Source organism: Brugia malayi (genome assembly GCF_000002995.4).
Source record: "Brugia malayi strain FR3 genome assembly, contig: Bm_v4_ChrX_scaffold_001, whole genome shotgun sequence".
In the NCBI taxonomy this organism is placed as follows: domain Eukaryota; kingdom Metazoa; phylum Nematoda; class Chromadorea; order Rhabditida; family Onchocercidae; genus Brugia; species Brugia malayi.
Window position 1 is genome coordinate 306730 of NW_025062479.1, and position 15981 is coordinate 322710.

At 33.5% G+C, this 15981-nt stretch overlaps 2 protein-coding genes across 2 annotated transcripts; one reads left to right on the forward strand and one right to left on the reverse strand.

The window, feature by feature from the left end:
- Positions 1 to 2303: 2303 nt before the first annotated feature.
- Bm6234 (E1-E2 ATPase family protein) lies at positions 2304 to 9370 on the forward strand (the record flags this gene model as incomplete). The annotated part of the gene is made up of 24 exons (XM_001898442.2): positions 2304 to 2393; positions 2534 to 2664; positions 2875 to 3070; positions 3333 to 3502; positions 3623 to 3815; positions 3934 to 4062; positions 4141 to 4263; positions 4382 to 4628; positions 4807 to 4910; positions 4998 to 5182; positions 5344 to 5547; positions 5753 to 5888; positions 6284 to 6388; positions 6495 to 6583; positions 6691 to 6850; positions 7014 to 7113; positions 7205 to 7386; positions 7535 to 7640; positions 7738 to 7856; positions 7964 to 8125; positions 8291 to 8383; positions 8535 to 8652; positions 8760 to 8952; positions 9181 to 9370. 24 exons carry the CDS (start codon positions 2304 to 2306, stop codon positions 9368 to 9370), a joined length of 3525 nt encoding a protein of 1174 aa, XP_001898477.2.
- Positions 9371 to 11878: 2508 nt separating this feature from the next.
- On the reverse strand, positions 11879 to 14859 carry Bm3648 (Amino acid permease family protein; the record flags this gene model as incomplete). Its single annotated transcript, XM_043073111.1, has 12 exons — positions 11879 to 11940; positions 12117 to 12209; positions 12310 to 12394; positions 12505 to 12657; positions 12866 to 12962; positions 13048 to 13151; positions 13303 to 13426; positions 13649 to 13802; positions 13937 to 14062; positions 14217 to 14332; positions 14428 to 14617; positions 14718 to 14859. The coding sequence occupies 12 exons, from the start codon at positions 14857 to 14859 to the stop codon at positions 11879 to 11881; spliced, it is 1446 nt and encodes a 481-aa protein (XP_042929045.1).
- Positions 14860 to 15981: the final 1122 nt, after the last annotated feature.

Below are 15981 nucleotides of genomic sequence, written 5' to 3' on the forward strand. Positions count from 1 at the left end.
GCACTGACGAAATGAATAAATGTGGTTTGCACAGAAATTTTTCATGAAAATTGATCCAGTAAAGATCTTTTTCACTAAGTGATTGATATCGCTTGTTTTTGTGAAATTTTTACATTTATCAGGTAGTTGGTTTTCAAAATGGTTTAAAAAATATTTAAAAACCTCGTTAAGAGGCCACGGTGTAGAAGTTTCATATCCTATCTAAATTAATTGTCATTCATGAAATTAATCCCCAAATGCAGTAGTTGCACTTCTATTTCTCGAGGAGGTCTGTTACCTTTTTTCATTATCAAAATACAACATTTGTAGATTTCGGAGTGACCAATAGATAGCTTTGCATTTAATTAAAGAATAACTGAAGGGATTGAGAACTCTCAAAATATAATCCCTTCATGTCCACTATCTTATGCCATGCTAATGTATCAAAGTGAAAGAAGTACTATGTTTAGATGGAAAGTGCAAGCAGCCAAGTCTTATCGACACTTGCACATATGACTGACTACCTCAGACTTCTGTCACGAGAACTATCTACTTCATTATATGAATGATGGAATGCAATCAACTTTTAAATGAATATTACATGTTACAGCATCGCCTATGTACATAAGGTATATGAATTGAAAGGTCAGATTTGTGTTTGTTTTTTCTGTGCAGAGGTCATCCAGCTTCGCGAGGTGGTCACATCCTTAACAGTGAATGCTTTCCTAATGGCCATCATTTCATCCCCAAAGACTGCTAATGACTGACCCATTTCCATTTGCAATCATTTTTACTCTCATTCCTTCTCTATTTTTATGCTTTTTTCTTTCCAACATTTGCTTCCCAGAAGGAAACAATTTGAATTACATTTTAGCAAACTTTTTGTATGACAAACTCATCTGTTAAGATGATATGATAACTCTCAAAATCTAATAGGGAATGAAACAATTTCTCTTCAAAGCATTTATTTATGACTTGCAGTTGTACCAAAGATTGAATAACAGTCAAAGTAAGAATAGGATATAGTTTACAAATTTGCTTCAAGCAGATTAACCTTTGTGCCACGTCGGTTGATTGAGACGGGGCATCAATACGATGCAATGGGAATTTCCGAGACTGGGTGTGGTTTATAGATTATTGAAGTGGCATTTCGTGTATACTCTCGCAAATGGCTAACCAGGGCAGATAGCCTTACGCTAGTTTATCCAACTCCCACTAACAAAAAGGGGGGGGGGGGGGGGGGCAGTACAGGTCTTGCCCTGCTCTCACTACCTTTCCTAGCAAACCCTACGTGGGTAAGCTTCATCATTCGCAGATGATTGATGGTTATGTGTAAGGAAATGAAGGATTGGAAGATTAGGGGTAGTCAAGAGTATTTATACCTTTTTAATTCATAATGATAATAGAAATCGGAAGCGTGGACAGACAGATCAAAATGTTGTAGAAGATGAGTGCAGAAAAAGTTGACAGTCACTTTAGAACTTAAACTGATAGTATTAAAAGTTGCAGCACCGAATGAGCCGAGATTTTTGCGGTCTTTTGCTGTTTTTGTGATGATAGCTAAGAAGAAAAGAAAAGAGGGAAAAATTCAGCACAACTGTCATAAACTCATAAATTGTGCTGTGCTGCCATTTTAGTGTCGTTTGGTAATGTAATTGTGTACTCTAAACATTCATCTCTTTCCTCCTCCTCCTTGTAGACTGAATATTTGTAATCAGTTTCCATTCAGATAGTAAGAAAAGGAAATGGTTAGTTTGATGTACCACATACTACTGCTAAAAGTGAAAGGAAGAAAGGCATTGAAGTTAGTTTCCGATAAAAATAAATCGTTAGGTTGTCGGTACATTTGGCACAACGCTCTACTCTGCTTTTGCTTTTGCTTCCCTTTTATACAGAAATTGTTTCTAGTTCACTGTAAAGTGGGGTGACATTCACTGGAAGGTGACACATAACGGGTACCACTGCTGCATGGTAATTACAGTACGTGTAATAACTGCTTAACAAAGCGTTACGCAAATCCAGTAGCAATTCAGGGAATACTATATTCAAGTATGTTATTCTCCAGCGTTGTTAATTTAAAGCCTATGTTTGAGTTATTCTACGTAATGTGCAAAGTGTTGCTTTACAATTCTCACATCGTTTGTTCTTCGTTCTTCTGTACTTTTCAATGAGGTATTATATCTAATCAAGAGATGAGCTATTTGATATCGTGATGATTTATAGTACGAGGAAAAAAAAAAAAAAAAAAAGAAAAGAATTTTGATATTTGTTGATACAAGTGATTGATTCTAGGGCGAACCGGGCGAAAGGATACATTCAATAGAATGTCCACGCAAGCAACTCACAGTGCTCATATCACCGTTGATGATGAAAATTTGTATTTGTGGGGATATAAAACAAATAGGATAAAAATGGTACGTTAGCCACGTCAGTTTGTGTTTAATGATCAAAGTTTAAGGGAGATAAATGCACTGAATTAGCCTACGAGGGCATATGCAAAGGTCAAGCGGTTATTTTATGCGAAATGTTTTTCTTCCTAATGTAATATTTATAGGTATTAACATGGATAGTCACGGTGCTTACTTTGGGCACATTTCGTTTATTATTGTATTGGTACCCAAAATGGTGGGTGAAATGTACCGCTTCAGAATGTTCTCTTAGTACAGCAGACTGCCTTTTAATTCGGTCAGTTATTTGATCATCATTTCTACCAAAATTTTAATGAATGTATTGTTATGCTACATATAATCAGAAGGAAGTATATAATGGAAGAAGTTTGCTCTGCTTATTTTTTAAATGCGTATGATAGAAGGTAATAGTTGGAGTGTTTAGTTTGGTAGTTAGTTATTTACACAGAGCAAAGTGCTAATGAATTTACTTTAATAGTAATTTAAGGGATGCACATATGGATGTTGCCTTTCGCCCGGTACTTTGTATGATAAGTGATAGTGTTATGCAAATGGGTTTTCCTATAACTGGTTTTCAAATGACTGATGTAAGCACGTTGAGATATTTCACTTTTAAAAAACTTACCCATCTTTGGTATGCTGATGAAGATCGATTTATTTCAATTGATTCACTAGATGTTGATGTAAGTTTATTTTATTCAGTTATATTATGTAGGATTCAGTTATTTTATTCAATTTGTAAGTCATCCCATTTTAACCTGTTTTCTCTTTATTCGCTTCATGTATTTGCTTTTTTTTTTTTCAAAACTTTCTCTACCTCTTCTCTGAGATCTTGGGAGTTGTCCAATTTTTTTGGTGCCTAACACGAAACCGAGCTGATTTAGAAATTCCCTTAAATTTTGCTTCAATGTCGTAAATGTATCTTTTACCTCACTGGGGTTTTAGATTGATTTTCACCATTTCCATATTATGGGAGAAAAAGGCCTAAGTAGCGTTGATGTTGCTAAACGTTTGGCAGTTTATGGAAAAAATTTAATTGATATAAACCTCAAACCATTGCATGTCCTTCTATTCCGTGAAGTTGTATCTCCATTCTACATATTCCAGTTGTTCAGGTGCACATTTTATTTGAATTATCGCTTAAAATTTATTTAAACATGAATTTACTTAAAAATTTCCAGTGATATTTGATATTGAAATTTCTGTTATGCTAATACTAAAAAGAATTTTTATAGCGTTGCGATTTGGTTTTCGGATCATTATGAAATATATGCTAGCGTTATTGTTGCCATGTCTTTGTTTTCTATAGCGATGGATTTGTATCAGACGAGAAAACAAGAAAGGAAGTTACGAAGTATGGTTCATTCTTCGGCATTCGTGCAGGTGCTTAGAAATGGTGAAAATCCAATAAAAATAAGTAGCGAGGAAGTAAGTTGTGGTTTTTGATTTTACTTGTTAGTTTTCACAACAATACATTGTATACATTTTAACAGTTTATTAACTTTGTATGTACTTACTATATCCCTATTCAATGACGTGATTGCAGTTAGTACCTGGGGACGTTATTCTAATTCCTCCTAACGGATGTAATATGCAGTGTGATGCCGTACTAATTAATGGTACGGTAATCGTAAATGAATCAATGTTGACGGGTGAATCAGTTCCTGTAACTAAGGTGATTATCTTCTATGTTCGTTTATGGTCATTCTTTTAACCTAACTATATATTTAAATCTTTTTTTTTTTTTTTTTAGGCTGCTTTACCTGATACTGATGATGAATCGTCAATTTTCTCGTTGGACAAACATTCCAGACATACATTATTTTGTGGTACACAAGTACTTCAGACACGTTACTATGCGGGGAAAAGTGTAAAGGTATTCAGAAGTGGATGGAACTGCTTACTACTAATGAAAATGCGATTACGAAAGTTATACCTTTATATATCAAGCTGTACATAATGTATTTCTTTTACAATCATATTATTTATTGCAGGCAGTTGTTCTTCGAACTGCTTATACAACGCTGAAAGGTCAACTGGTACGTTCAATAATGTATCCAAAGCCTGTAGACTTGCGTTTTACAAGGGATCTTTTTAAATTTATTGGTTTTCTTGGATGTATTGCCTTTTGTGGTTTCTCATATACTATTATAACTATGATCTTTCGTGGTGCAAGTGTGAGAGAAGTTATCGTACGTGCACTGGATATTATCACTGTAGTTGTACCTCCTGCTTTACCTGGTTAGCGCTACTGTTTAACGTTATTCATATGAAGAAGGTATTGGAAATTATTTGTAACTTCACTAAATAACTATTATTGCTATCAGTGGTAGTAATTCTTTACTTGAAGAATCAAAAGTGGTGATATTTAAAAATAATATTTGAAGAGCGTAATTACACTGGTACATTTGAATTTTAGCTGCGATGAGTGTTGGAATATTGGCATCACATATGCGTCTGATTCGAAAAGATATTTATTGTATTTCTCCTTCAACTATTAATACTTGTGGCGCGATCAATGTCGTAAGTTCCGGGTTTAATTATGTTTTCATCGTAGTAGGTAGGTAATAAGTATGAAATGTTTGTTTACATTTCACTTTCAAAACATAGGTTTGTTTCGACAAAACGGGAACTTTAACTGAGGATGGTTTGGATTTTCATTCTGTTTGTCCCGTTATTCACAGTAACGATAAGGAGCCAATATTTCGACATGAGTTTCCGTCATTGAATGTCAAAGAGATGTGGAATTACCGCAAACTTGTCGAAGCAGTATCTACGTGCCACAGTGTGACGTGGTTAGTTCTGTGTTTTTTCTTCGAAAAGTAATAGTAGGAAATACAAAAATTTATTTGATATTTTATATCCAATACTTACAGTGATTCGAATTCATTTTAAAAATTTGAATCATTCTTAGTAGCTTGTAATTGATTTGTTTTCAATATTTGATAGATTATAGCATAAACGGTCTTCTCTGTGGTGATCCACTTGACTTGATTCTCTTCAAAAACACTACTTGGACACTGGACGAAACCATGAATTCAAGAATAGAAGAAACTGCTCGATTTGATATTTTGGCTCCACCGGTTGTGCGAAGCGTTCTGGGTGCATGTGGTTGTGATCGTGAAATAGAGCTTGCAATTTTGAGACAGTTTACTTTTAGGTAATGCTTATGTCATTTTATAAGAAGAAAAAGTTGTAAACTACTTCAATTTTCATGTTATTGTCATTTTTTGTTACATTTCAGATATGTTACATTTTTTTTTTGAAACTTTTTCAGCTTTAAATTGTGCTATAATTTTGAAAATTTCTTGTTCAATTGAAATTTTATTAGAGTTTTAAAATTTCATTTAATTGGAGATTTTTAGTTCATCTCTGCAACGTATGTCTGTCATAGTGCATGATCCGGAGGATGAGTCACACGATATGACTTTATATTGCAAAGGTGCTCCAGAAATGATAGCTTCGCTGTGTAAGCCGTCTACTGTTCCTGTCAACTACAGCGTTCGTTTGTTTGAATCATTTCTCAAAAACAGTACTTGTCATACTTCAGAATTTTGCAGTGTCATTTTTTCTCTCCTCATTCTTTATCATTTCAATCATAGGACAGAATTTTTTTCTCATTCATAGTTTTTTTTTTTTTTTTTTTTTTTTTTTCACATATATTTGAGTGTTAAATATTTCACTGTTTTTCGGATATATTTTTTGCTCCAAAATCATTATTTTAAGTACAATAGAAAAATAGAAAGCATAAAGCACAATATTTTGAAATAATTACTAGTTAATAAATATCTTGTTTTTGTTGGAAATTTTTGTAAATTTGAGATTTTTGACATTTGTTGTTGTTGCGAATATTTGATTGTGTCACTCATTTAATTGTCATTTCTGTAACATTACAGAATGTCGTGAATGATTATGCACAACACGGATATCGATTAATTGCAGTTGCCTACAAAAAGCTGCATATCAGTTTTCCTAAATCGCAAAGGGTAAATAGAGAACAAGTTCGTTTTTATTGTTAATTAAATATTTGGAGACTGATTTTCTTCTTGTTTTGTGCTTCAAAATTTTGTATGAGAATAATGTTTTGGAAAAAATGAATTATTTTAGGTGGAAAATGACTTGACATTGCTAGGTCTGGTGACGATGGAAAATCGATTGAAAACGCATACAGTAAGTGTTATTCGGCAGCTGAATAAGTAAGTTGTTTGTGAACTTCATAGTTAACTCATTTCTAGAATTAAAACACTGATATAAATTTTAGAGCTCATATTCGGACTGTGATAGTCATTGATATAAATTTTAGAGCTCACATTCGGACTGTGATGGTCACTGGTGATAACATACTCACAGCTCTTAGTGTTGCTCGTGAATGTGGGATTATACAGCCTGTAAAGAAAGCTTATATTGTAGAATGTGGTAATCGTGACTCACCAAACTCGAGAATCCCTCTCTTGCTGAAACAGGTTCGGAATTGACGGTGATTTCATAATGTTTCAGATTTAAATAAAAATCAGCTTTAAGTTGAATGCAATCTGCTCCATTTTCTGCTTATGGTTGCCACTTTTTTCACTGAAAACATGTGGTAAATGATTTTCGTTTTGTTCAGCTGATGTCAATTTCCTCCAGGCTGCTTCATCATCGGAAGATCTTCTGGATGATTCATCATCAGTTTATGACATGGAATCGAGGAGTTTTATAGATCCTACCTATCAGCTTTCAGTATCTGGTTAGACCTCTTTTAAAAATTCACATTTTTGATGCAATTTAAAGTATCAATTGATAGTTCGGATGTTCAACAATTAGAAGACGCTTTATAGGCCCAACATTCGAAGTTATTTCTCGTGAATACCCTGAATTACTGCTCAAATTTGTGACTGTTTGTGATGTTTTTGCACGAATGTCACCTGAACAAAAACAGATGTTAGTAAACAAACTTCAAGAAGTTGAATATACCGTGGCAATGTGTGGTGATGGCGCCAATGACTGTGCTGCTTTAAAAGTATTTGCATTTGATTTATATGGCATCATTTACGTCTTCTGATCATCCATAGAGTTTTTTAATTTTAAGGTTAGATTTGTAAGATGAGTTTTTTTTATTGTGCAGAAAGGAAGGAAAATATTTTGTATCACTAATAAAAGGCTTTCAGGCAGCTCACGCTGGTATATCGTTGTCGGAAGCAGAAGCTTCAATTGCAGCTCCATTCACTTCACGTGTACCTGATATTCGTTGCGTTCCAATGATTATCCGTGAAGGTAAAAGTGTTACAGTTAAATGGCATCTTCATTCAGAAATATTAGTATATATAACTCGGTAGTAAAATGTTCGTGATTTTTTTTTTTTTTCTTTTAGGTCGAGCAGCTTTGGTAACTTCGTTTGGAATTTTTAAATATATGGCAAGCTGTTCATTAACTCAGTTTATTTCTGTGATTTTGCTTTATTGGCTTGCTACAAATCTTACAGATTTTCAGGTTATTTCTTTACATTGCTAATTTATACCCATTTACAATTGTTGAGTTTAGTTAATGCCGTTTGATTTGCCCAGGTGTATGCAGTTAGTTAATGTTTAAAATTTCAGTTTCTTTTCATCGATTTATTCTTGGTAACAACAGTGGCTGCATGTTTCGGATATACTCCACCATGTCAAAAGCTTGCAATTTCTCCCCCACCGACGAAATTACTTTCTTTTGGATCACTGATTTCAGTTGTGGGGCAGCTCTTGATTGTTTTTGTTTTTCAGGTTAGTTTTTTCATTGTAAATGTATAATATGAAAGTTCAAAGAGCTAAGTTTGTTATTTATTTTATGGCGCAATTTGCTAGCGCACCACATCAGCTATGTTTAAAATTCATTGAAATGAAAAACAGAATTCATTTGACTGATCTCTGATTAGTAATTCATTTCAGTTGTCTATTTTTATATATACTGCAGTGCAGCCATGGTTTGTGCCTTATTCTATTCCATTTGGGATTTCTCTTGAGGATAAAAGAAGTATGCAGGTAACTGTGTACTATTTGTAGGAGAAAATATATTCTTATTATAATTTTTATCTGATCTTATATTTGTTTACTTTTGATAAAATAACGTAATTATTAGATTTTTGGAAAGATTATGATTCAAATGAAACAATGGCTATAATTTGATTTGCAGGGAACTGCAGTGTTTTGTTTGTCCTCTTTCCAATATTTAACTTTGGCAGTTATTTATAGTAGAGGGCCTCCATATCGTAAAACGATTTTCAGTAACACTCCTATTTGTGCCTGCCTTGGTTAGTGCAGCATTATTTCGTTCATTACTCATATTTGTCACAAGAATGACATATATTAAACTGCTTAAAGAGATATTTTGGTACAAGAATTGACGTTTTTGTTTCAGTAATATTAATTTCTATCTGCGTATGGCTTACAATTAATCCTCCATATTTTGTGGCCAAACATATGCAATATGATCCACTTCCGGAGCCTGGCTATCGAATTTTCATACTTGTTGTTGCTCTAAATTATATTTTATGCGCCTATTTGTATGAAACAGGTGTTATCGAATACTTGGTTCTTACTGTCCGCGAAAAGTAGGTTACTTTATTTTCTATCATTTTGTTTTGTATAATGAAGAGCTTTAATGACCGTTATTTAGGGATGGCAGTTTTCTGGAGTTGTATAGGTTTTCTAAATTCGTTGATTTGATATACATTTGTTTACCTTAATATTTTCTACATGGAAGGCACTAGTTTTGATGTTAAATGATGACATTTGTTACAATTTATATGACATGTATTATAAATAACATTACAATTTAGATGGCGTAAGAAGCACTCTGCTGAGACGGATGCAGATATGCTAAACAAAAATGAGAAAATTTTGCTTTCGATTAGCAGCAGCCCAAGCTGGATTCCAAGCGCAACTGAAGGATCTAGTGATCATTTTGGATTATACTCCTTTTCAAATTCTTCACATATTATTAAGTATTACTCACCGGGATGCTTTTAGCGGAATTTGAATAGGTTTGAATTAGGGATAACTTTTATTTGGTGTTTCCAAAAGAGATTCCATTGAAGTATTTACTACTACAGAAAATTTATTCCGTTATAATTAAATTTTAAAGAAAATTAATACTTTAGACGTCCGCTACTTCAGGAATTCTTTTCTTTGATTTTTCCATCAACTATGGTTGGTTTTAATTTTTAATTCTCTCATTAATTTGGACATGTTGCCCACTGTACAATGCTCACTAATTCATTTTTCAATTAAAATAAAAAAAAAGAAATAGCACAGTTTCAAAAACTATTTTTTGCATAACAAAACATCTATATGTTGTTATTGTTCATTGTAAAAAAAAAGTTGTTGAATTATTTCCATACGATCTATTTTGTTACTTTGTAATGTTGTCATTTTTCATAGTTTTATTCATGCTGTTGCTGAAGAAAGTTTAACTTATATTGATTGGAAAATTAAAGAAAGCGGAAAGTGAACTTTTAGGTTAGTGAGAGACATTATGAGCTGATCGTAGTTATGTTTTTAATTTTTTCTGATTGGTATTTTAGAAAAGATTGCTGCTAACTGTTACTGTTTTCCTGCAGTTGTTTAAAGTTTCACTTTTTTTTCCTGCTTATTTTTGGATTTTAATGGATTGTGTGACTTTAATATTCCACTTACAATCATTTTTCAATAAAATAGATTTGGTAGCTCATCCGTTGATAGCGTTTTATCATCTTATGCTAACTAGCTAGCAGATGTGATTTCTTTATATTTATAATTGAATCATACCTATCAAAGTAAGTCGATTATTTCTTAATGCGTTCCACAAAGTATCTAGCTTCCATCGTCAGTCCCGTTTATCTCTTCGTCACTCATTTTATTGGAAATACTTGAACAGTATTCAGCCAATACAATGACGATTTGTTTCATATTGTATCCTCTTAAGGATATCACCTGTAACTTAATTATCTTTCGGAGTGTGTTTACAGATTATGTGTATTGCTTAAGCTAATTGAGCATCTTTAAAGGTAATGTGTTGGTATACAATGGCGAAATGAATCGTGAAGTAGTATCACCGGTGAGAGTTAGTTGTTCGTTGCTAAGAAATTGTTAATTGTTGATCATTTATGAATTACGGCGCGTATTGTGCCAATTTGTATCATTCGACAAAAAACAAAAAAGCATGCCACACCACGAAATCTGGGAGAACAAGCTACTTTGATCAGTGACAAGAAATTGGGAGTAACAACAGTGGTGTTAGGTTTTCTTGCTGAGTACAGGTGATTTTCTGGTAAATGAGAGGCTTGCTTGTTCTGCTATCGAGGCATAGTTTGAAGCTATAGGTGAATTCGATTCCATAAAGTTTGCACGCTTTTATCTCGCTGTGAAATGATACTATTTCGAATTAAGTATGGCGATGATGTTACACTTCGTAACACATTTAGGAACTCATTACAGAACTCTAAAATTTATCCGTAATGGAGGATAAAAGCCGCCAAAAATATTTTAATTTAATATTTTAATAAAATGTTTAATAAAGTGTCACTAACAAACAAACTAATTTTGATATCGGTAATGCAAAAATGTAAGGAGATATGACGAAATTGCTTCAAAATGTTTCCCTCAAGAAGAATTTCTTTCTTTCTAGGACAGAGTTAGAAGGAAATTTTATAAACACAAATTGAAGAGAGTGGGGTAGTTGGTAAGTAAAACGCAGATTTTGAAATTGTGGTTCAAGTGTATATTTTCAGGCTTGCGGTGGATAAGATATTTTCAGGAGTAGGTAAAATATTCGAAGAACCCACGAAGTTGGATTATTAACATTAGAAAGTTATGGTTGAGACAACCAAACGAATTTAGCTTACTTACTGTTTACTCTGCAAGGTGCTAAATATCGGCTTAAATGATAAATTTTTATTTAAACAAATACTGCCACCGAATTCGGTTACAGTTGACTCGTAATTATTACACATCGAACATGCGAGCATATTGATGAACGATAACAAACGAATCAGCGAAAATGACTAACTGACAACCCAGAGTGACGTAAGTAAAGTGGAAATCATTCCACAATTTCAAAAGAAAAGTTATAGGAATTAATAATGGACATCATCCCTGTAATACGTGGCAACCGAAGAAAGCGCAATAATTTAAGAGAATACAAAGCAATGATGTGTTTTACAAAGCAATAATGTATTTTAGTTAAAAGAATAAATCACTAACATAAACGTTTAACGTTGTGTATTCTTTCAAAAAAGTTGTACGAAATTTATATAATACTTCTGCTGTGCAAGATCCTTAGTAATAAAGAAAAGGTGATAGGAATGAACGAAACACAAGAAATGTGAAAACAATAAAGAATTATAAAAACAGATTTAGTTAATCAGATTGTTCCATTTTCCACGAATGCATGATCATTTTCACGTCCCCTGCATGCATGCACACTTCTCATGGAAAATGCTAACATTCTTCAAACATATTTGTAATCAAATAACAATAAACAAGCCTGCCGAATTCCACTCATGATTCCTTCGCATCGTCCACAACAATAAACAACTTTTGGATGAATTTAGTCATTATTTCTGCAATTTCACCAAGTTGATTTACTTTATCATGTTGAAAGAAAAAGATTCACAATGCAACTAGCAAACAATTAACAAAAAAGAAGCAGAAAGCTTCTTGGTGTGTCGAAACCCTAACTATTACCTTATTCTTGAGGCTAGCAATAAAACATAGATAGAATCATATGTCAAAATACCTGAAGCTATCCCAATGCATCTTGGCTTACTTTTCCATGCCACAAATATTAAATAAACAGGAATCGCAGTAAGCATTATTCCGATACCAATTGCTGAAAAAAAAATATATATATCTCTAAAAATCTATCGAAAAAGTAACCCAGAAAAACAAGAGAAATGAGAAAGTCATCTCTTTTGAATAAAGGAACGGACCTGTATCCTTCGGTGAACCAACAATAGGAACGACCACTAAAGCAACACAACCAATTAAGAAAATTATCGGAAACAATAGGTTAACCTGGAAAACATGAGTCAGAGGATCTGAATAGAAAGTTGATATTAATCTCTAAGAAAAACCAAAAAAAAAAAAAAAAAAAAAAGATCCTGAATAACGCACGAAATATTAACCTTGATAGGCCTTTCAGCATCCGGCATTTTTTTTCGTAACCAAAACAGTGCTGCAATCACACAGGCAATAGCCAACCAATACACTATTTGGATATAATTGATAAGTGAAAAGACATTGTTGGACAAACTGAGAAAAGCTATGGAAAGCAATCCCTAAAAAATACCATAATTTCATATGCCATGAAGAAATATTAAGTCTTCTCATTATACGGCTAAAAAATGCTAAGTTAGTATTATTAAGTAAACATTATAAATTGATTAGAAATTTGTGGCATCATAGTGGAAAAAATCTCGCAGTGTTCCATTACCTCAATTTCAGAATCATTCATAACAATTAGGGTTCACGAAAACCATAACAAACCGTAAAAATGACTGCAGGAATTGGCGTACGGGTATTTTTATTAATCATTGTTAAAACCAGCGGCATGTGTCCTTCTCGTGCTCCAACGTAGAATAACCTGAGAATAAACTTGGTAAACAAAAATCAAAATCTTTATTTTTGAAGAGTCTTATGAAAAGTTTTGAAAAGCCTTGTTCAAAAACCTGGATGAAGTGAAAATTACTCCATTCGCTGAACCAATTGTCGAACATGCAACGAATATGGGCATTACAAAGGCAAATGGCCCAAACGTTTTATTAGCGAATTCCTAAAATAAAAAACACATGTTCCAGTCTGAATTCGATTATATAATAACAGACTCTAATTTATTAAAAATTCATGTTGCAATACACTAACATACGCTTACTTTCCAAATAAATAAGTAAATACTTCAAAGAGAAAGTGCAAACACAACTTACAACAGCAACTGCTGGACTACTCAACATGTCATCCGGTGTGATCACCGTATATAAAGCAACATTTGTTAACGTGTAGATTACCGTGCACACAGTACATGATATTGCAATTGCCAATGGCAAATTTCTGAAAAAACTTTTCAGTACACCATAACATTAGTTCATCATTACCAGCTACATAGTTCGTGCTGAACAAAAGAAACGTTAACACTATGGATGCGATGAGCAAAAGAATAACAAATACATAATGGACAAATAATTTTGTAATTAATGAACCAATATAATTATCCATTCAAAAATAGCTCAAATACATCGCCGTTACATTACAAAATTTAATGAAAAAAAGTACCGCCTCGGACTTTGTAATTCCTCAACGATGAAATTTAAATAATTCCATCCCTGATATGCAAAAAGACCGGAATAAAACGCCAGCGATGCAGTCCCAACGTCAGGCGTCGTATTTTCGAACATATTTTCAAACGACTCTCTGTACTGTGGTTTTCCTGTAAGTGGGTGTCCATAAAATGGAATGTAAACTAATATTAATACGCACGACTACAAATAAACCATAAACCATATATTATCACAAAAAGAGAAAAAAAAAAAACACAACAAACATGACAGAGGAAAAGAAAACCTGATATTAGCAGCACTGCACCAGTGCCAATAATCAAACACAGTGCAAACAGTTTTGCAACAGTGAAAAAATCCTGAACGAAAGTTGCTAATCGTATTGACATGCAATTTATTGCTGTCAGAATTACTGTAACAAACATAAAAATTAATTAAAACAACAATGTTAGTTCACTTAAAAAAGTTCCCAAAATATTAGTGAATTAGTTTGTTCCTATTCCTCTCTCAAGCAACTACGTCAAATCAAATTTAAAACAGTTAAAATCTTTTCTGTAATAACCTACCAAGTAAAACTGTTGCAAGCAATGCCGGAAGTTCGGCAGGTGGATCACAATTTGGATAAAATGGTCGCAGCATATAAATCGCAAAAGTCAACGCTACAACGGTGCAAGTACAAGGTCTGAAATCAGATATGATAGCAAATAAAAATGGAAGGTTCGAAAATAAAATACAAGTAGTTTTCGACAACAAGCGTAATATGATCTTGAAATTCACCTAACTACTATAGCTTCAACCCAAAGACGTATGAAAGCCAGAAAGGGACCAAATGATTCCATAATATACGCATAATCTCCACCCGACTTGTGAATTAGAGTACCAAGTTCGGCGTAACAGTAAGCACCAACTGCAGCGAACAAACCACAAGCAACCCAAACAATCAACGATAACCCGACACTTCCCGCTTCTAAAATTAAAAATATCCGTTAATGCAGCAGAAAACGTAATCAGCAAGGAAATGAAGAAATAAATAATCTAAAAAAAGTAGATTAATGACTACAACCCACTTTCTTGGACACCCGTCGGTGACACGAATATCCCAGATCCAATGATACAGCCAACGATTATAGAAACACCATTGAACAGTGTGAGTGATTTCGCAAGGCCAACGGTGTCATCTTTTGGGGAAGCACCATTTTTTGAGCCCATCCTAATGATGACAGTAAAAACTGAAAATGGGTTCCACCTAATTTAAATAATTAGTAATATCATGATGTAAACATAGGTCAATAAATGGATTATATAAATAAATATATACATATATTTAAAACTAATAACATGGAAATCCAAGAAAATAGCACGGCACAATGATACAAAAACCTTAACCAGAAATCTCCAGTTAAGTTTGTGGATAAAAATTGAATTGAATTAAAGGAACAATCATAGAAGCATTGATAACTTCCAACATATCTATCCCCCAAATTTTACAGCAACAAGATCATTCTAAAATTTCCAAACCAATTTAAATCCCCCAACAAATCCCTGGTCCCATTTGGCTGTTGCTTGGATATGGCCGCATTATGAATGAACGATATCTCAACCCAGACAGATGGCTTACTGTTTCGTTATTATCGGACGGCACTCGTAAATAACATATAAGTTAGACCGGTAGCAATTATTCATATGGTCCAACGAAAAATCCTTAGAAATCAGTTATTCAGGATGCCACTCCAACTAGAATCACGGACTTCGTTTCTGTTTGCTACTTTTAGGTCGATGCATTTAATCTTTAAATACTTTTAAAAATGTCTGATCAAACACCACATAGTTTTTCAATCTCATATGTCTACACTTTCCCAAATACATCCCAGGTACAATTGGAGAAGGTATACTCCCCTCCTCCCTTCCCCCCTTCTCCCCCCCTATGAAAAATCACGGCAAATCTTCATTGGAAGTTCCCGAAAAAAAAGAAAGGAAAATGCTGAAAAGGGATGAAATTAAAGAGCAAAAACCACGCTTATAATGCTGATTTTTGATCACAAAGCCTCTTTGTGTGATAGCAATAATCATATTCCTGTAAATTCACATATTTCGAGAACAAAGAACAGTCATAATGGATCAAAGGCGATATCCAAGTAGCAACCCTTTATGTAGAAAGCTCTTTCATTTTTTTATCGCTTTTCAAAGTATCAGGTCATTTTTTAAATCACACATCTTATTTTTAGAATTCGATCTTTCCAACTGGGCTCCCCCAATCACTTCACATAACGAGGGAAAGGTAACTTCTTAATAGGACAAGGTTAAAAAAGTTACTATGCAATAAATTCACAC